Source organism: Nycticebus coucang, chromosome 18 (assembly GCF_027406575.1).
Source record: "Nycticebus coucang isolate mNycCou1 chromosome 18, mNycCou1.pri, whole genome shotgun sequence".
Classification (NCBI taxonomy): Eukaryota; Metazoa; Chordata; class Mammalia; order Primates; family Lorisidae; genus Nycticebus; species Nycticebus coucang.
This window is the reverse complement of record NC_069797.1, coordinates 51,525,857-51,545,325: the sequence shown is the minus strand read 5'-3', so window position 1 is coordinate 51,545,325 and position 19,469 is coordinate 51,525,857. Positions and strand designations below refer to the sequence as shown.

Here is a 19,469-nt window from a genome sequence, read left to right as displayed (position 1 = left end):
CAGACCAGGGCAGAGCCTGCTTCGCTTCCCTCCGGCTGGGAGCATCAGGTGGCTTGGGGAAGAATAGAGGATAAAGCACCAGAGAGCAAGAACTGGAGTGTCTCAGAAACCTCTCAGGAATGTACCCAGGGACAGAGGTTGGCAGAAGTCTTGGGAAGGACCCTCTTTCCAGCCAGGCCCAAGTGGGAGGGCTTCCCTCTCCTCCTCCCCCTCTACACCTCCACCCCATTAAACCCTTAAATTAACCTCAGCCCCACCCGGAGCTGGAGAGAGTGCCTCAAAATAAATCCCAAATTACATGCTGCTTAGGGGCAACCACAGTTCTCCTTCCTCCCTCTCAAGCTAACAGACATGCCCTACCCAGTGTTGAGGGGGCCTCCCCGCAAAAGGGGCTATTTATATACCTTTTGCTCCCCTCTTTGCTGTCTGGCCCTAGTTGTCTTTGGGTGAGGCCCAAGCATCGACATAGCTCTCCTGAGAGGCAGAAGGGAGTGGGGGGATCTGTGATACTCTCTGGGGTCTGACCGGGCCATGGGGATGTAATTTAGACACTTTGGGATGCTGTTAACAATTACATCCAAGCAATGGGATAGGTCTGGACTGTCTTGGGCACATCGGGCATCCAGTCGCCCAAGGATGAAGCCCAGACTCCAGCCTCCTGGAGCACCCTCTTTCTCAAGTCCCCAAGTCCATTTGGAGACTTGAGAAAGAGATCTGATGTTACCCCCTGGTTCCCGAGGCAAGCACTTCTGAATACAGGGTTGGGGGCCCACAGCACCTGGCAAGGGAAGGATGGTCCCCTAGGCACAGGGAGACCCTGGGCAAAGAAAGGGGAGAGCTAGACGTGGCTATTTTGAGATCATGGGCATCGGCTAAAGGCCTCCTTGGACAAAGCCACCTCCCATTCTGGGAACCTGGCCCCAGATACTGGAGCTGTTGCCCTCAGAGAGCAGAGCTGGCAGGGAAGGGAAAGGCGAGAGAGAAGGAAAGAGGGAAGCAAATGGCAGACAGAGATGTGCACACACAAGAACCATGGAAAGGGAGTAAGAGACAGAGAGAAACACGGACCTGGGCAATGGCAGAGGGCCCTGGGCCTGGCATCACTCCTCTGCTCCCATGGGGCCTCGATGTCTGCCGCTGCCCACCGGCCCCAGCCGGCCTGCCCTGCTCTCAGCCCCACTGCCGCCAGGTGGGTGAAGGACCTCTGGCCTGCTGTGGCCCCTGAGGAATACTCTCCTCTGGCTCCCCGAGGGCCCCCTCCCCAGGATGGGCAGGCTCCAGTGCAAGAGGCTCAGCAGTCAGCAAGGCTTCCTCCTGCTCTGCACCATCCCTGCTCGACCTCTTCCTGCCCCTCCTTCCCAGGCGGCCTGGCCAGCTCAGTGCCCTCCCCTGGGGCCAGGGGCTCCACTACCCCGGCATATCTGGCTGCCCAGGGTCCAGCCTTCTCCTGCCCCTTTCCTCTTGCCTCCTCCTCCAGGGAGGCTTTGTTTCATGGGGCTGGAGCTAAGGCTCCCTCCACCCTGGGGGGCTGCCTGGGAGGTGGGAGCCCCAGCGAGTCAGAGGAGGAGGGACGAATGAGTGGCCCCTCACTGGGAGCCAGCCCCAGAGCAGGGAAGGGGAGCCAAGACCAAGAAGGAGGGGAGGGGAAGGAGGAGTGGAGGCTGAGAGAGCATGAGAAAGAGCCACTTCCAGGCCTACATCCCTAGTAGAGGGACCAGGCGAGGCTGGGTGGTGGCATCACAGCGTCTGGAGGACCTTGCACACATCCATGTCCGTGCCATCACAGCTTCTACTGACGGGATATGTTTGTTCTCACAAGTAAAGTCGTGCCGAGAACTGTGCCAAGAACCTGGAGGAGAGGGCTGGTGTGTGAGTATGAGAGTGTGTGTGTGTGTGTGTGTGTGTGCGTATTGCACGGTGGGTAACAGAGGATTCAACCAGTGCTGCCTGACAGGGGCAAAGACATTGTAGAACCAGGGATATAGTCACTACAGCTCCTCTCTTTAGGGGAGACAACATGTTGTCCTCCCAATCAAACTTGATTATCCCTCTGCTTAAGGCCTCATGACCCCCATAGAGCCTGGGGCACCAGGCCTGTCATTTAGCAGGAGGAGGCAACCCAAGCCACGGCCATGAGCCAACCCCATGTGGAGAAGTGGTGCCCAGCCCCAGGAAGGCACCAAGCCAGACACTTAGTGCCCTGTTTACTCTGGCCAGAGCGGCTGGCACAGGTGGGCCTCTCCAGGGAGCAGCTGGTGGCCCCGCCAGCAGACCCACCCCCTGCAGGCCAAAGTAGAGGCCAGGACAGCAGAGTGGGGAAGGGTGGATGCAAAGAGATCCCGCTCAGTTGCATACCTAACACTGCAGGTGCCAGGCTCTGATGCTCAGGAGGGCAGCCCTGGGAGATAGACCACATACCGGGGCCCAGGGGAGACACTGCAGCTCCAGGCTGCTGGATGCTGCTCCCCAAGGCTCCCAGCACAAGGGGAGGCTGGAGGAAGCCCCTGGTCTTTAGGGCCCTGATCCGGTGTGCCAGGATGTCTCTCTCCCCATATCTGAGGGGCCTGTTGTCAGCACCCAAGGGCACAGGTGACTTGGCTTGAGCATGCACCATCACAGCGTCTGCCCCAGCAAAGGACCCGTCTCCAGGTCCTTCTCTACCACATAAGCCACGTAGACGTGCTCTGCATCCCTCCACAGCCAACAAACATGCTGTCTTTCGGCACCCAGTGGGTGTACAAATATGGCCAACACCTGCCCAGACACGCAATGCCCACTCAACACACCCCTTCTCCACCACGTAACTGCCACTCCAGCAGTGAGGCCACACACACACAGCCCTCTGCCCCCGTATAATCTCCCCCAGTTCTCCTGTCTGTCTTCCCTCCCTTCTCCTTTCCTGTCCCCAGTCTTCTCTCCTAGGTGGGTCCCTAGCCCCTGGTCTCTTTTAGGGCACACATGGTGGACACACCGCTGGGCAGCTCCCCACAGCTGCCACTTCCCCTGCCCCCAGGGCTGGCAGGGCTGGGGGCTCCAGAGAGCGGGAGCAGCAGCCTGCAGTGGCTCAGGGCCTCTCATCCCCTTGCTCGCCATCCCCCTGTGGACCACCCACCCCTCCTCACTCCAGGCTGAGTCATCTCCACATCTGGAACCTCTGCACATCTGAAAGAGCTGGAGCCTGTGTAGGCAGCTCCACGTGGACACCCCTTCCCCCATACTCCATCTCACTCTCACCCCTACTAGCAGTTGGGGTCCAGCCCCACAAGCCCCACCTAGAGCAGGACCCTTGTCACCAAGTAGGCAGGAGCCCCAGTGCCAGCCATGGGACCCAGAATAGCCATTGCCCACGGAACCGTCCTTAGTAGCAGGTACAGCGGCCACTTGGTGCCCACTGCAGCAGGCAGGCAGGACAGCGCCAGCCTTGGAGGAGGCCAGGCCCAGGGCGGGAGGAGGCAGGAGAGCCAGGCAGTGAGGAGGCAGTGGTTTGGCCCAGCAGGCGAAAGGAGTTTATCCTGGCGCAAGTCCCTGAAGCCAAACATCCTCCACTAACCTCGCAGACACATCAAAGCCCACAGGGAAGGGGCCCTTTGCTAGAGGAAACCTGTAGTCCTGGAGGCCTGACAACCTGGCTCCAGGCACAGGACCACCCTGTCCCACTCAGCAGCCTGGGCTCAGGTTGGGCATAGCAGTCCTGGGGGAGTGGAGGGCAGAAGAAGACATTTCCACCCAGAGCCCCATCCCCCTCGCCCCACCCCTTCAGCACTGCTGGGGGGGGGGTGATTTCCCCTGGGAGGGGTAACAGAGTTGGTACCATTTCTAAGCTTTGGTCAGCAGTACACGGCTCTCTCCCAAACTTGCCCCCCTCCCACAGCCCCCTGCCACCCTCCAGCCAGGGAAGGCTGAGTGGGGCTCACTTTGTGCCCCAGCCTTTCAGCCCCAGCTGGAAGAGGAATGTGTGCTCAACTGTGGGGGGAAGCAACTTCACTCCCCAGGCTCCGCTGTTCTGCAGAGGACATCTCCGAGAGAGAAGTGGAGAGGGTAGGGGGTTTAGGGGGTAGCAGAAGAACTGAGCTTGGGAAAATAGAAGCTGAAGTGAAATCAGAAGGCGAGAACTGGGCTGCAAGCCACAGGGCCTCTCTCTGGGGGGACAGCTGGGGCAGGAGGAGGAAGAGGGGCTGTGAGGCGCTAACAAGGGAGAGAGGAGGTGCTAACATGGCCACTGGGGTGAGGGGATCCTGGAGCCGGCCCCTAAAAGCTGGCCCGGAGATAAGGAAGCAGACGGTGGTGGGGATACATGGGTGGGAGCTGCCACATCAACACAGGAGGCTGGGGTTTGTGCACGGACACACACACAAATGTACACACATGCACACGCCCACATATGCGTGCGTGCACACAACTGGAGCCAAGTCTGTCCTCAGCTGGGAGCCAGATGATGTGGCTGCTTAAAAGAGCTGTGATTTGAGGAAGAATATGATCCCTGCCCGTCTCTCTTCCCCGCCCCTGCTCACATTCATTCTCTGCCTTTACAGCTTCAGGGATGTCCCAGGCTGTGCCTGCCCCGCCCACTTTAATCTGAGCCCCCAGACCACTTTAGAGGCCCTCCCTTCAAGATGCCCAGCTTAGGGTGGGGCTCCCTTCCCAGTGGCTGCCCTGAATCCCCACCTTCTTTGGTACTGAGGAGTTCTAAGTCTGACTGCAAACCCCTGCAACATCTGGATCCGACACAGAGGCACCCACAAACAGCAAGCAGTACAGCCTTCCTTTAAGGAGCCAGCAAGAACAGAGTCAGAAAGTGGGGGTCCTAAGGGTCTCACACCCCTTTCTTCCTTCTGGTCATAGGGTACTGTCTCAGAGCAGTGAGGGTTGGCTACAGACAGAAGGAGAGGGTAGGGAAGCCTCGTGAAAAAGGGGCCCCAGAGGACCAAGACCAGGGCTGGGGTCTCTGGGGATCCTTCTCCTGGCCTTACTTAGCTCAGCTTCTTCTGCCTCAACTTGGTGGCTTTGCTGCATCTGCCACCCCAGACAGCCAAAGCCCATTAGTGCAACCTCCCTATCCCTCCCCACTTCCACCCCCCCCAACCCCTTTGCCTCTTCGAGGTGTTTCCTCTCCTCCTCCCCTGGCCTGTGCCCCGGAAACCTACACTTTGGAAGGATAATCATTCTCAAATGCCATTTTTTGTCTTTGCTAAGCCTCAGGGAAGGTGAGCATTAGTCGAGCCCCTCCAACCTGCTCATTAGGATAATAAGCCCTCTGCACTGTTAATTGTCAGGTGCTCCATCCTCCCTCCAACCTCCTAGCCCACAGGTTGGTGGCTAAGACTTGGGGTCAACTCCAGAAGTGATCTTCCCCACCTGCACGCCCATCATCCTGAGAATGAGTAAAGGGCTGGTGAACTTTAATTTCCAAAAAAATACTGAGGAGGAGACTCACACACTGGTCCCATGGCCACGAAGTCCCACTGGCAACCTAATAGGCACTCTGCCTCCTCTTGGAAGGTGGATGTTAAGCCAAAAATTCCTTGCAGTACTCCCCGTGGAGACGCTCCATCCCTAGGGAACTTACTGACTTGGCAGGTGGGGGTGTGTGCACAAATTCGAGCATAACCTTGCAGGGGCAGGAAGCAGTAGAGGCAGATTCCCCAAACCACGCAGCCAGTGGTGACCAGGAGCCCAGTCTGGACCCCACCCCCAATCATTAGTCCTTCACCAAGGACTTTGGAAATTAATTTCTTATCCCCTTGGAGACATCTGGCCCCTGACCTGGGAAGGCCCCTAACCAGCTTCAATTCAGTGACAACAGAGCCAGTGTTTACTTGGAACAAAGTACCGTGGGGAAATGAAAGCTGAATCAGAGCTGGCCAGCCCCTGCGGCCTGGTGGGAACATTAGAACATGTCCACACATCTTCAAGGGAGAATGGCCAAGGGCTGTCAGAGACGATCGGGGAAGAAGCTTGAGGTGGGGGCAAACAGGGAGGTGGCAATCACTTCATGCAGGAAGAGCCACATCTAGGAAGGCTTTCTGGAGAGGTGGTAATTTGGGCTGAGCCTTAAAGGATGGGTAAGAATTTGTTAGGTTTCAGGGAGGAATACGGAGTAAGGTGTTCTAGTGGAGAAAACCACCCAGGCAGAGGCAAGGAAGGAAGCAGAAAGGGGAGGGGGAGGGGCTGGAGAACATGGGGGGGGCACAGGGAGAGCACATCGGACGGGTAGGTGGGGGCCGCTTATGGAGACCCTGAAGGTCTCCCTGAGATGGGATTTTATTCAGGTGGCAGTTGGGAGCCTCTGAAACTTAGGGAGCAAGACAGTGGCATACTACAACAAAGGCTATGGAGAGACCAAGCTAGAGGACTTGGTGAAGATGGTTGTGATGGTCCGGGTGAGTCGGCTGGACAGAGGATGATGACAGTGGTGATGAAGGAGAGGGGACATTTGTGACAGTCTCCAGTTCCTGTGAGCTCTCAGCCTGTATGGAGAGGCAGGCATTCCTGGTTAGGTCAAGCTAGGTAGCACTAAATGGGCAGCGAAGAAGTAGAAAGGGAGGGGGAAACCCAGGAACAGAGGGAATTACTCAAATCTCCAGGCCCAGCACCACATCCAGGAGTGGTCCCATGGTATTAGCCCTGCCCTCTCTGATTTGGCCCTTTGGTGAGGAGCAGAGCACTTAATGGACAGCAGAGGGGGCTAGTGAGCAGGTTGGGGGAACAGGCTGGGCTCCTACCACCTCCAGAGAGGCACCAGCATTGTTCAGAGAGAAACAGGACTCTTAACTCCCTGGCCCCCCTCTCTGCCTCTGAGTGAAATGGAGAAAAGGAATTGTGGGCCCTTTTCCTCTACCGGGTATGAAAACAGCTAACATTTATTTGCCAAACGCTAAGCAGCTTTTTTCATCCTCATAATAGCCTGCGTGATGAGGGAGGTACTGTTATGCACTCCTCCCCCTCTTTTCACAGATGAGTTGAAAGATGCAGACAAGTTCTGTTTCTTGTCTGAGGTCACACAGCCATACCATAGTGAAACGGCACTCTTACTAACGTGACGCAATACTGCCCCTACAGGCAGAGTGGGCTAGAGCACAGTACGCTGCCTGCTTTGAAAAGATTTTCCAGCCCAGGTCATTAGCCAATATCAATGTACCCAGGGGTGAGAAGAGGGTGATGCTAAGTGGAACAGAACTAAACCTGGCTCTTCCCCCTCACCCAAGGTCTGGTCCCCTGGGCTTGGCTAAGACAGGCTGAGCAAGTCCTTCCACCCAAGTCCCAGTGAGGTGTTCCTCCATCTGCAGCAGAACAGCTCTCCCCAGGCCTGAGGTTGTGTGACACCTGTGCTGGACATGACATCTCAAGAACTGCATGATTCTGGGCCTGACTCATCCCCTAATGCCTCATGTGACCTGGTCTTCTCACCCTGTGGGCTCCACTGGCTTCTGAGAAGAGAGCGGGTGGGCTGGCTAACCTTGGAGGCCCTTCCAGCTGGCCCTTGTAGGATGCAAAGACAATCAGCTCATTCTTTAGTGGCCAGGCTAGGGGACACAGCGAGTACATAAGAAGACATTTCAAAGTTGCTGCTCTTGGGAAACCCGATGGAATTTGTCCTGGAATCTAGGGGACCCGCTGACAGCATGAGGTCTCTGGGTCTCCTGGCCCTGTGAGCCTGTATGTTGGAGCATACACGTGTGCACGTACCTGTGCTTCTCTCCTGCTGTCAGATAAAGTGTCAAACAGGAGATGTTTACTCTGTCCAGGACCCTTCCTCCTCTGGACAAGAACAGCCCCTTTCCACTTGTATTCAGGGCCCCAAAGTGCTCCACCCCCATCCAACGTCACCCACCAAGAATGCTGGTGCCCCCAGGGCCATAATGGATGCTGATAACAGGACCTGGTACTCTTGGCTGGGGCTGGGACCACCCACCATCAGGTTCTTCCTCCTTCCCCATCTGTAGAAAGGTACATAGAAGGGCATTTTTGTGTCATGGAAAAAATGGAGGGCTCAGAGGCAGGTTTTGGGAGCCCTTTGGACTCTATCTGGTGAGTCACGTGCTAGGCACCTCACTTTCTCCACAGGAAAGATATGGGGTAGAGGATGGAGTTTAGTCCTATGGCACTTTAGGGATGTGGGGAGGGCTGTCAGATTTAACAAAGAAAAATACAAGACATCCAGTTAAATTTGAATTTCAGATGAAAAACAAATAAATTTTAGTGTAAGTATGTCCCATATATTGCATGAGACATACTTATACTAAAAAAATTATTCACTGTTTCTCTGAAACTCAGATTTAATTAGACACACTGTCTTTTGTCTGGCAACCCTAGATCTGGGTCAGGTGGAGGCCAGAGACCCAGTGGGAGGCTACAGCACCCTCTCCCTGCCCCCTGGGTGCCTGTCTTGTTCCTTGGCTTCTTCAGTCCTTCTGCCTCCCCACACCTGCCTCCCCAATCTGTCCCTCCCCACACTCTTCTCAGCATCCTCATTTCACTCCCCAGGACACCTTCCTCCCTTAAGCTCAGCCATTTTCCTCTTCCATAAGGGCCAGAGCTCTGCAGGGCTCCAGGCGTGGGCAGGGTGGCAGGGACCGTGGAGAGATACCCCAGACCTGGAGTGCTGGTTCAGTGGGGCTCTGATGGAGCAGAAGGCCCCCAGAATCCCAAATCAGCAGCAACTCCACTGAAGAGCAGAGGCATGGGTGCTGTTGGGAGAAGGCCTCTGAACTAGATCCCCTGGGCAAGGGGTAGTCTGTGTCAACTGCCATCTGCATAGGAGAAGGGAAGAGTGCCCTCCTCCCCTGCCCCGCTGCCCGGTTCCCTTCTCCAAGCTCACAGTCACCAGGAACTTCAAATAGAGAGAGGATTCTCTGGGGCCACATCCCAATTCCACTTGGATCAGGAGACTGGAAAATTCTCCTCTTACGGGCAGAAAGGGGCCAAGAGATCATGGGAGATAGAGACAGGAAAAGAGAGGGGCCAGGACAGACCACGGGAAACAGACGCAGAGACTGGGATGCCAGACTCAACCCCTGACAAGGGAAATGGAAACAGAGAGACGGAGAAAAACAGACCCTCCACTGAAACGAATGGAGGCTAACGACAGGAAAACAGAGAAACACTCAGAAACCGAGAGCAACTGGATGCAGACAGGAGACACTGAAACAGAAAAACGGAGATTGGGAGAAACCGGGAGAGACGCGGGAGGTTAGTCTAAGGCAGACAACAGGACCAGGAGAGATGACACGGGGAGGAAGAGAAAGAGGTGAGAGACAGAAAAAGGGCAGAGCAGCCAGAGGACTTGCTGTCATGCGGAGTCGTGAAAGTTTTCAGGGCCCAAGTCAGAGTAGACACCGGGCAGCAGTCGCCTGACCACCCTTCCGCGGGGCGGGAGCAGCGCCCACCCACAATCTCCGTCCCGCTCCTCCGGGGGTCCGAATCCCTTCCCCGCCTCCGGTCCCGGCTCCCCCTGTCCCGCCCCCTGCCCCCTGTGCGACCACACCCCACCAGCCCAACGGCGGCCGCCGGGCGGAGGGCCTCGGCATTGGCCAGCGCAGGTCCCCTCCTGGCTCCCGGGGACCTGTGCTGGCCAATGCCGCCACCTGCCGGCTGGACCCGTCCGCATCGCGGGCCTCAAGGCCCAGACACGGCGGCCGCCCAGGGTCGGAATCTGGTCCCTCCCACGCGGGCCGGGCTCCGCAGGGTCTTTCCAGGAATCTGGATGGGCCTGCTTCACCAGAGCCCCGGCCATCCCGGCTGCCACGTCGCCCCAGCAGAGGACCCGGGGGGTCTCTGAACGCTGGGTCCTTAATTTCCCCTTTGTCGAAAGGAGGAAATGTACCAAAACTTCCCCTCAGGATTTTGTGGTGGGGGGGGGGGGGAGGACGAATGTGCCAACGCTGTGCTCCTCAGCTGTCTCCCTCTACTCGGAAATCTCTGGTCACTTTGAAATCAGCCAGGCTCCCCCTCCCTCCTTTCTTGGCCAAAACACCATGAGGTGACAGTCCCTTCTATACAATCCCCTGGCAATCCATCCCAGGGCCTTCCCCTCCCCCTCCCTCAAACTGTCCCCACTGCCCTCTCCAGATCTGAAGGGCCTTCAGCGGTCCAGCTGCCTCCGCCCGCTTTCCCTCTCCTCTTTCCCGCCAGGCGCAGAGCGTCCTCCTCCCGGCTAAAGTCGGGGACCCTTAGGAGTTGAGAAGTTGAGAATTAGGAAGGACTAACTCAGTGCTCTGGAGATGACCCCACCCTTTGGGATATTTTTCACCCGCTAATCTCATCTACCTCCCAATTCCCAAAACCCTACCCAGACCTCTTCCCCTCCCTTTCCTCTCCCTGCCTCAAGTCCGGCCCCTCCCGCGAGCATCAGCTCCGCCCCCACCCCGAGGCGGGGCCCCATAGGTGGAGAGAAGTGGGAGAGGTCGCGGCCCCGCCTTTCCCCTCCTACCCTAGACACGGAAGCTCAGTGGCCCCCATGCCAGGATGTCCCACGCTTGGGTCTCCGGCCTCGCACCCACCTTGCTGCTCAGCCTGCTGGTCGGCTTGCAACAGGCGAAAGCTCGGGAGGTAAGACTTTTCGGGCCTACCCCTGGGGGTCAGGGGCCTGTTTCTGGAGCCTGTTTACCAGCCCCATTGTCAGGATTTCCTGGTGACCACAAGCAATTAGCAATTTCCTTTCTCCTTTTGCTACGGAGGTGGAGGTGGGGGCTGTAGAGGCAGGCCCTGGAGAGCCTGAGGTCTTTCACCCTTGAGGGAATTCCACCACCCATCTGACATCTAGTGCCTCTCTGTGAAGGGGGACTTTGACCTCCTTGTTAGCCTTGGCCTGTCCCTCTAGCTCCTTCCCATTTGCGTCCTCGAAAGTGGGGCTTGAAGTCGGGATGCCTGGGCCAGCACGTCTCCCCACCTCTACTCCTTCGGTAGGACTGTATTTCTCTGCCTGTGCCCTAGACTTCTCTAGGAGGCATCTCCTGCCCTTTTGGGAGTGAAAGTAGAATTCCAGCTGGTGATAGGATTTGACTTGGCTGCCTGACCCAAGGCTGGAGTGACCTCTGAAATCTGTGATTGAGAGTGAGGCAGGGTTTGAGTACTCCCTTGGCCCTCCCATTCCTTTCACATAAACTCTACAGGTCATGGGGGAAGGTTGCTCAGTTCTGGGATGTGAGACTATTTTGAGAACTGAGATGGGTCTAGAATACACATGTTAAACTTATTTCCATTTAAGAAGAGGGAAGCCTGGAACCTGCTCTCCAGTACAGGACACCTTCACACAACTGAGCCGAGTTTTCAGAGTGGCTCTACCAAAGCCCATCCATGGACAAGAGTTATTGAGCAGAGTATTCCTTCTAAATTTCTGGGTGATCAGTTTGTGTCAACACTGCTGGCTGCATCCTACCGTTGACTCCTCCCACTGGCCCCAGAGGTGAGGCTGTTAGGTTGATAACTTGAGATTGCTCAAGATCCTGCTGTTTCTTGATCAAACTCAGGCTCTAAACCATCCTAGACAAGACCACTGGTTAAAATGGGTGGCAGAAGATCTGGGAGAAGAGCTCCTCTCCCTTCCAAAAAGGAACTCTGGACTAATTTATTAAATCATTTAATTACTCATCACTTAGTTGGGGTTCAGGAAAGAGGAGGACAGTCTGGAAACTGAAGGGTGAAAGGGTGCTGCTAAGTGCCTGGACCCCTCTGTGTGTCTCCAACTCTAGTTGCCCCTATGTGCTATGTGACCTTGATTCAGACTCATTTTCTCTGGGACAGGGGGCAGAGGTCCCTTCCTTTTTCCTGTCCCGCAAGGGGACAGAATTTGTGAGAAGACCTTACTCAGCTGTCTGGAATTACCCCAATTATTACTGTCTATTGTTGATAATTTCTTTTTTTCTTTTTTATCATTGGTATTCTTTTCTTTATTGTTGTAATTAGCAATTGAAATGTTATTTAATTATTTTAAGTAAAGATATAAAGATAAGAGTGTTTTTACCAAAGCTGGCTTCTTTTGAGCCCTGGTTGTTTGTCCCAGGAGGCTAGGATAGAGTGACAGGTAACTGCCCCCAATTTTGTGTGTTCCCTAAAGTCTCCCCCAAAGTCTGGGAGCAGCCAGGATGGAGTGGAACCAGGTAATAAATGAATGCTCATTCATTCTGCAAATATTCTGACTGTTGAATTTTCAACAGCAATGAACAAACAAAAGTCCTGTCCTTGTGGAGCTTGCACTCTACTGGGCAGACAAAGTAAAATACATAACATGTCAGATGTTGGTAAGTGCTATGGAGAAAAATTAAGCACACTAAAGGGAAGGGAGTGCTTTGGAAGGGGATTGTCATTTTTAATAATGTGGTCAGAGAGGAAGGGCTTGCAGATACCTGGGAGAAACATGTTCCATGTTTGACACCTAATTGCTATTAATGGGGTGAAATTCTGTAAGATGCCCTGGAAGCCCTGCAGAACTAATGCAGAAGAGGGAGGATCTGGTATGGGAGGGAGATCCTCACAAATTTGCAGAGCAAGGAATGCCCTAGGCAGGGAGATGAAGGATGAATGGGGGACCCCAGCCTTATAAAACAGCCAGGTGTGTTCAGGGAACTCCCAGCAGGTATGTGCAAGAGGAGGAGAAGGGGGGCCAGGTGTGGTGGCTCATGTCTGTAATCCCAGCACTTGGGAGGCCGAGGCGGGTGGATAGCCTGAGCTCACAGGTTCCATACCAGACTGAGCCAGAGCGAGACCTCATCACTAAAAATAGCCAGGCGTTGTGACGGGTGCCTGTAGTCCCAGCTACTTGGGAGGCTGAGGCAAGAGAATGGCTTGAGCCCAAGAGTTTGAGGTTGCTGTGATGTCACAACACTCTACCCAAGGCAACAGCTTAAGACTGTCTAAAAAAAATAAATGAAAAAAAAGGAGGAGAGGGTAAATTGTGGAAACAACCTAAATAAATGCCCACCAACCGGGAATGGAAAAAGCTGTGGTATATGTATACTATGGAATACTATTTAGTCACAAAAGGAAGGTCACTTTACATCTTATGTATTAACCTGGATGGAGTTGAAACACATTCTTCTTAGTAAAGCATCACAAGAATAGAGAAGCAAGAATCCAATGTACCCAATTCTGATATGAGGACAATTGATGCTAGTATAGGGCAGGGGATGGGGAAATGACGGAGTGGAGAGAGGGAAAGAGGGAGGGGGTGGGAGTCAAGGTATGTGAACACAGCTCTTGGGGATGGGACACAATTATAAGAGGGACTTTACCTAACAAATGCAAGAAGTGGGGCAGAGCTTGTGGCTCAGTGAGTAGGGTGCTGGCCACTATACGAAGGTGGCGTGTTCAAACCTGGCCCCAGCCAAACTGCAAAAAAAAATAGCCGGGTATTGCGGTAGACACCTGTAGTCCCGGCTACTTGGGAGGCTGAGGCAAGAGAATTGCCTAAGCCCAAGAGCTGGCGGTTGCTGTGAGCTGTGAAGCCACAGTACTCTACCAAGGGTGACAAAGTGAGACTCTGTCTCTGTAAAAAAAAATAATAATCGGGTGGCACCTGTCGCTCAAAGGAGTAGGGTGCCGGCCCCATATACTGGAGGTGGAGGGTTCAAACCCAGTCCTGGCCAAAAACTGCAAAAAATAAATAAATAAATAAAAATAAGATAATAATAATAAAAAATAAACAAATGCAAGCATTGTAACCTGGTTCTTTGTACCCTCAACGAATCCTCAACAATAATAAATAAATAAATAAATATTTTGACAAGCAAAAATAATAAAATTACTATTAATAGGCAAAAAGAAAAAAAGAGAAGAGGGGATGGAGGAGTGGGGTAAGGCTGCTGGCTGGGGATCTACCCCAGCGAGCCACTGAAGGAGCTTCTAGTAAGGCTGTTAGGTGATCTGATCGGATTTGCATTCTAGGAAGAGTCCTGCCTGCAGTGTCTGGAGTGGCTTGGGTGGGGATGAGGAAAATTGCTGGTGTCTAGACCATAGGTGTTGTAGGAGGAGCTAGACTGGAAGGCTAGCCAGAAGGAAGTAGCTTGCAGACTTGGGGATGAGGGAATATAGTGTGGGAGGTATGGTGCTGAGAGGAGTGGAGGTGAGGGGCAGACAGAAGTCATCTGGACTACAACAATTGACCTGGGGGACATGGAGGAGTCAGGTGGAGAGAGGCTTGGGGGAGAGGCTGAGTCCATTGGAGACCCCTGGGTGTGAGGTACCTGGGCAATATCTGAGTGGAAACTCCACCCTCCAGATTATGACCCCTGACCTCTGTCTCTTTTCTTCCACAGGTTGCAGCCAGATGTGGCCTCTTCTTGTAAGTCTGGGACTTCAGTTGTAATTTCCAATCTGGGGTGAAAGAAACCTAAATCCTGCTCTGCCTGCCTTGTGGGGTGGGGGGGCACCTCATCCTCACCCTCTCCCAATCCAGCCAGAGACCATCCCCCAACTCTGCCACCCAGAGAGAGCCTCTACCCCCTCCCTCCCTCTGCCAGCCAACCACAGGGGCAGGTCTGAATCCCAAACCTGGCCCTTCCCCCTGTAGTGTCAGGTCATCTCCCCTTTGAGGGTCCCCTGGAGGGAGGGCAGGCAGACAGTCTGTACCAACCCTAATATATAAATCCCGTGAAGCCTGAGTGCAGTGAGGAGGGGCTGGGGTGGGGGTCTCTAGACAGACAGGTGTTTCCATCAAGTCAGCACTGGGTGTTCTGGAAACACCTTTTTCCTGCTCTCCTCATGAGCCTGGACGCTAGCAAGGGTGCACTCCTCTGCCAGGTGGCTCCTGGACACCACATTGCTTCTTCCTCTGCATCTCCTTAGAGTAAAATGAGTGACATCAGAGCCACTGCAATACTCAGTCCCCACCCCTGCCCCCTGAGGTTGACAAATTCATTTCACCTGTGTCACAGACAAGCAAGGAAGACCAGTGTGGAGCAGGAACTGGGCACAAGTGTGCAAGGCCAGAGTCCCTGTCCCAGGTTCCTCCTGCTGGGCTCAGAGGGGCCTAAACCTGGTGCTCTGAGTGGGCTGGGATCCTTCTGCCTCTCCCCCTCCCTGCCAACAACCTTTCTCTGTCCCGTCTTCCCCCGAGCAGCATCTGCCCCAATGGATTCAAATGCTGTGGTAATAGCTGCTGCCAGGAGAATGAGTTCTTCTCGGGCCCCTTGAGGTGAGTCGAGGGCTCGCTCCTCTGGGCCCAGTCCTTGGAGGGGCCTGGACCACATAGGATGGGGCTGGATGTGCTGCTGAGGGATGGCTGTAGGCTGGGAGGCGGAGGCGAGTGTGGCTGGGCAGCCGGGCCCAGGGTGATATTGGTGGTCCCTGCCAGGATCTTCATCATCATCTTGCTGGTCATCCTACCCCTCTTGTGCATCTGTGGCCTGGCTAAGCATTTCTGTCGCAGCTGCAGACAGCCAGAGCAGCTGGATCTCCAGGAGTCCACAGAGCTGCCCTCTGTGACCCTCCCAGAGAGGGTCAGAGCATCCCCCGCTGAGCCACCACCCCCCTACAGTGAGGTGAGTTTTTTGGTCCCTGTCCCTGCCCTGCTCCTCAGCTAGCTATCCCTCCCTAGTGTCCAGACTGTTAGAGCAGTGGGGACAGGGGAGGGCCTTACTCATGCCAGGCCCCTGACCCCTGGGGAGGGCTTTGCACCCTGTTACCCCTCTCACTGCTAAGCATGCCTCAGCTGGCATGTGGGACTCCACCTCAGTGGTGGCCAGTGCCAGACTCTGAGAAGACTCTGAGTCCCTTCTTTTCCCTGCAGGTCATTATGAAGCCCACCCCGGACCTAATGCCCACAGAGCCCCCACCACCCTACAGCTGCAGGCCTGAAGAAGATGGTGGGGTTCAGAGGGGCATTGACAACCCAGCCTTCTGAGCCGCCTCCTGCCTGGAATCTTGCCTTCAGCAGCCTCTCTGCAGCACCTGCTGGAGCAAGCCAGAGACTTCTGGGACCCCTAGAATGCCTCACCCACCCTGTCCTGGCTCTGGCCATCCTTGAATTTAACTTATTACTTTTCCTGCCCTCGTTCCACCTAGCTGTCTCTCTTATCCTGAGACCTGGGCTGGTGCGACGATATCTGCCCTCAGCCAACCTACCTTAGAGCCTGCCAACCTACCTTAGAACAACCCAGTGGAAGGGGCTCATCTGTGGAGTAGTAAGAACCCCATTTCTGGAGGTATTCAAATCTCCAATGGATAGCCAGCTCTGAGATATCTGGAGGGCACCTCAGTGCCCATGGAAGATTGGACTAAATGAACTCTGAGCCACTGTCCAACTCTACTTGAACAGAGAAGACCCCAATGTACCCTCCAACACATGGGCAAAATACTTGTACTCACTAAATTTTAGCTGATTGTGGCTGAGAGTCTGTCTCTGGCTGTGTAGGGCAGTGGGTGAGGTGTTGAGCCCAGGCACTGCTGTGGGGGTGAGGGTCACTGAGCTGAAATCACACTACTGATGAGGCCTTTAGGAGAACGGGGAGGATAGTCCATCCATGGGCTGCCCTTGCAGAAAGGCTCTTTGTGATGCTTTGGCCTCCAGTTCCTCGAGGTCTCTGGGTGTTAGCCTGGAAACAGGGTAGGGGTGACCACTATGTGGGCCTCCAAGCCACCCTTTTGCTGCTTCCCCTGGAGATGTGGAGCAGTCTTACCATGAGTTGGGGAGAAGTTGGCTGGGAAGGGTTGGATCCAGGAAACTCCCTGTGGCAGCCTGGAAACAACCTGCTGGGAGAAAGTGGGGTTGGAAGGAGGCCAAAGAGGGGGAGTGGGGGACCCTATCTGTGGAGTGGGGTCCGGGAGACTCTGATCTGCCACACCCTGGAATCTCTTGGTAGGAGGGGAGGAGATGCAAGTCTCACCTTCTTTTCCAGCACTGCCACTCAGCCCCACCTGCAGGATTTAACCCCTAAGAGGAAAGAAATGTTCATCATGTCAGTGCGGAGTACACAGATGGGCCTGCAGGAAAAGCCTGGAACTGGGGCCCAGGCCTGGCCATGCAAAGTGAGGGGGACCCTGGTGCCAGTGTCCTGGTGCTCAGGTGGGGCTGGGCACTTCCATCCTGAGCATTGCCTTTGCACTGCTCCCTGCAGCCCACTCATGCCGGCTTCCCCCACAGGCACAGGGCACAGCAGGGATGCTGGCCAGAGCTCCTGGGAGGACTGGCAGTAGAACTGGCCCTGGAGTGCTGGCAGGGGTGCTTCATCCAGGGCTCTCCCAATAATGCTCATCCTTGGAGCATCAGAACTCAGGCAGGTGGCACAGCAAGGGGTGAGAAGGTGGCACAGGTAGCCCCAAAGATGCCAGGAATAGGGCTGTCCAGATTGGGGTTCCTGGTGGAGACAGAGCTCCAGACAGAACAGCGACAAGATGGTATCAGAGTTAGCATTAGGAGAATGAGCCCAACTGTAAGTGCAAGTTTCCCTTCAGTTTCAGGGATTGGTCATGGGTAATGGGAAGAAAATATGTGGGTGCTTTGTGTACATGTGGCCAGTTCAAGTGAGGGAAATCCCAGAGCATATGTTGTCTTCACTGTGGTGAAAGCCTGCCCCACTGGGAGGATAATGAGCAAAGGACCTGGGAGAAGATCACCCTCTGCCTGATATGTTCCTTTTATCAAAGACAACACAGGGTCATTAACTGCTCCTGCTTATAGCAGTGAGTAACTAAAGGAAAGTGGCTGTCCTGAGACCCAATGTTGCTGCAACCTGGCGGCAGAAAGGGCCACTTCTGTGACTCCCCTGGTCATTGATGGTGGGATGGAAATGTGACCTTGTTAGAAGGCAATCTGGCACCATCCATTCATGCCACAGATATTTACAAAGCTACTATGCATAGGATGCCTGGCACTAGGTATCCATATTAAAATGTGAGATACATGGCCAGGCGCAGTGGCTCATGCCTGTAATCCTAACACTCTCGGAGCCTGAGGCGAGTGGATTGCCTGAGCTCATGAGTTCAAGACCAGTCTGAGTAAAAGCAAGACCCCATCTCCACTAAAAATACAAAAACTGAGGCAAGAGGATCGCTTGAGCCGAAGAGTTGGAGGTTGCTGGGGGCTATGACGCCATGGCACTCTACCCAGGGTGAAAACTTGAAACTCCGTCTCAAAAAACGAATAAATTAATAAAATAAGATAAAGTGTAAGATGCACATGACCTAGCATTTTCAATTCCAGAAATGAGCCTTCAGAAATGCTTATACCAAAGAGCTGATTCAGATGTCCATCACAGCATTGTAGCTGGGGCAGAGGAGTAAATGAAAACATCTTAAATGCCCATTGACAGGAGCCTGCTACATAAACCAATATGCAACCTTGTAAAAGAATAAAGTGGATTTGCAGCACCAACCCTGCACGGTGCCCATCATTTATTGTTAAAGAAGAAAGGCCAGGTGCAGAGCAAGGCCTCTGATCTAGGTGTCTAAGTATATTTTCCATGCTTTATATATGTATTTTTTTCTTTGCAAATACACATGTATAGATAAGATCTAGAAGCATATGAACTAAGCCACACTCACCACACTTTTAACAGTTGTTGGCACCAGGGATGCAGGAAGCCAAGTGAAGAGGAGACTTTTTACTTCTTATGCTTTGGCTTTGTGTGTGTTTTTTACAAGGAGCAATCCTTGGTTTTGTAAATTTAAAAGATTTGTTTTCTGGAACATATAGGCCGCTTTGGAAGTTTGTGAAGATTTAACTTGTGAACTTTGGTCAACGGCCTTGCACATAGCTGTGCTGTGAAGAAGAGGCTGGAAAGACTTTAGATGTGGCATGCACGTGATATGTGTGTGACCTTGAGAATAGACACATGATGGACATGGAAAGCCTGGACACCTGCCAGACATGTGAGGAACATGTGAAGCCCACATGTCAAACCTATGCAGGCCTTGTGACAAGCACTGGGTGTAGACTGATGGAGAGACAGTGCGCTGATGGCAGGCAGAGAAATTTCACAGTAACTGAGAATTCACAATGACTAAGAACTCATTCCTAGGGGCTGGTTTAGCAACTCAACCCAAAGATTATCACTGCATAAATGAGTGATTAAATGAGTATATGAATGAATGTGGAGTTCTACTTGTAAAGAAACACACAGCCTGGCCTGGTTAGCATCAGGGATGTGTCCCGCAAGGCTGTGCACTTGAACTTCACTATGCGGGAAAAGCTGTAGGGTGGGAGAGATGTGATGGGGAGGACATTAGGGCACTTGCCCCAGGGACAGAGGAAAGAGGAGGTAAGGGGCTGCTGCTGGGAGAAGTGGGGGAAAAGACAACTCTAGCAAGCACCTTAGCATACTGACATTTTGCTTTCTGCAGCTAACATCTCTGGGCATCAGAGTCCCCTTCTGTACAATGAATAGGTCAGCTCCTTCCAGCTCTGGCAGGAGGTAGCTGGGATGGCCCAGGTGACAGAATTCAGAGAACTTCCTTAATGCCAACAGCCTTCCCCCACCCCACCTCAACACATACTCCTCTCGGGTGCTGTATTGCCACCATGCTGGCAGTCCTCT

The 19,469-nt window shown here is 54.0% G+C and overlaps 1 protein-coding gene across 2 annotated transcripts; it reads left to right on the top strand.

Annotated features, from left to right (window-relative positions):
• The first annotated feature begins 10,312 nt into the window (after positions 1-10,312).
• TMEM92 (transmembrane protein 92) lies at positions 10,313-16,321 on the top strand. Of its 2 annotated transcripts, none has more exons than XM_053569477.1 (5): positions 10,313-10,548; positions 14,253-14,278; positions 15,056-15,130; positions 15,365-15,476; positions 15,725-16,321. In XM_053569477.1, the coding sequence occupies exons 1-5, from the start codon at positions 10,465-10,467 to the stop codon at positions 15,836-15,838; spliced, it is 411 nt and encodes a 136-aa protein (XP_053425452.1). In that variant the 5' UTR covers positions 10,313-10,464; the 3' UTR covers positions 15,839-16,321. The 2 variants fall into 2 exon arrangements, with proteins under 2 accessions (XP_053425452.1, XP_053425450.1); XM_053569475.1 differs by having other exon boundaries at positions 10,323-10,548; positions 15,290-15,476.
• Positions 16,322-19,469: the final 3,148 nt, after the last annotated feature.

Excerpts from the sequence above, each read along its gene's own strand:
- TMEM92 (XM_053569475.1), top strand. The coding sequence starts at position 10,465 with ATGTCCCACGCTTGGGTCTCCGGCCTCGCACCCACCTTGCTGCTCAGC. Across the intron at positions 15,131-15,289 it reads TTCTTCTCGGGCCCCTTGAG|GATCTTCATCATCATCTTGC; the intron begins GTGAGTCGAGGG and ends GGTCCCTGCCAG. Across the intron at positions 15,477-15,724 it reads CACCACCCCCCTACAGTGAG|GTCATTATGAAGCCCACCCC; the intron begins GTGAGTTTTTTG and ends TTTTCCCTGCAG.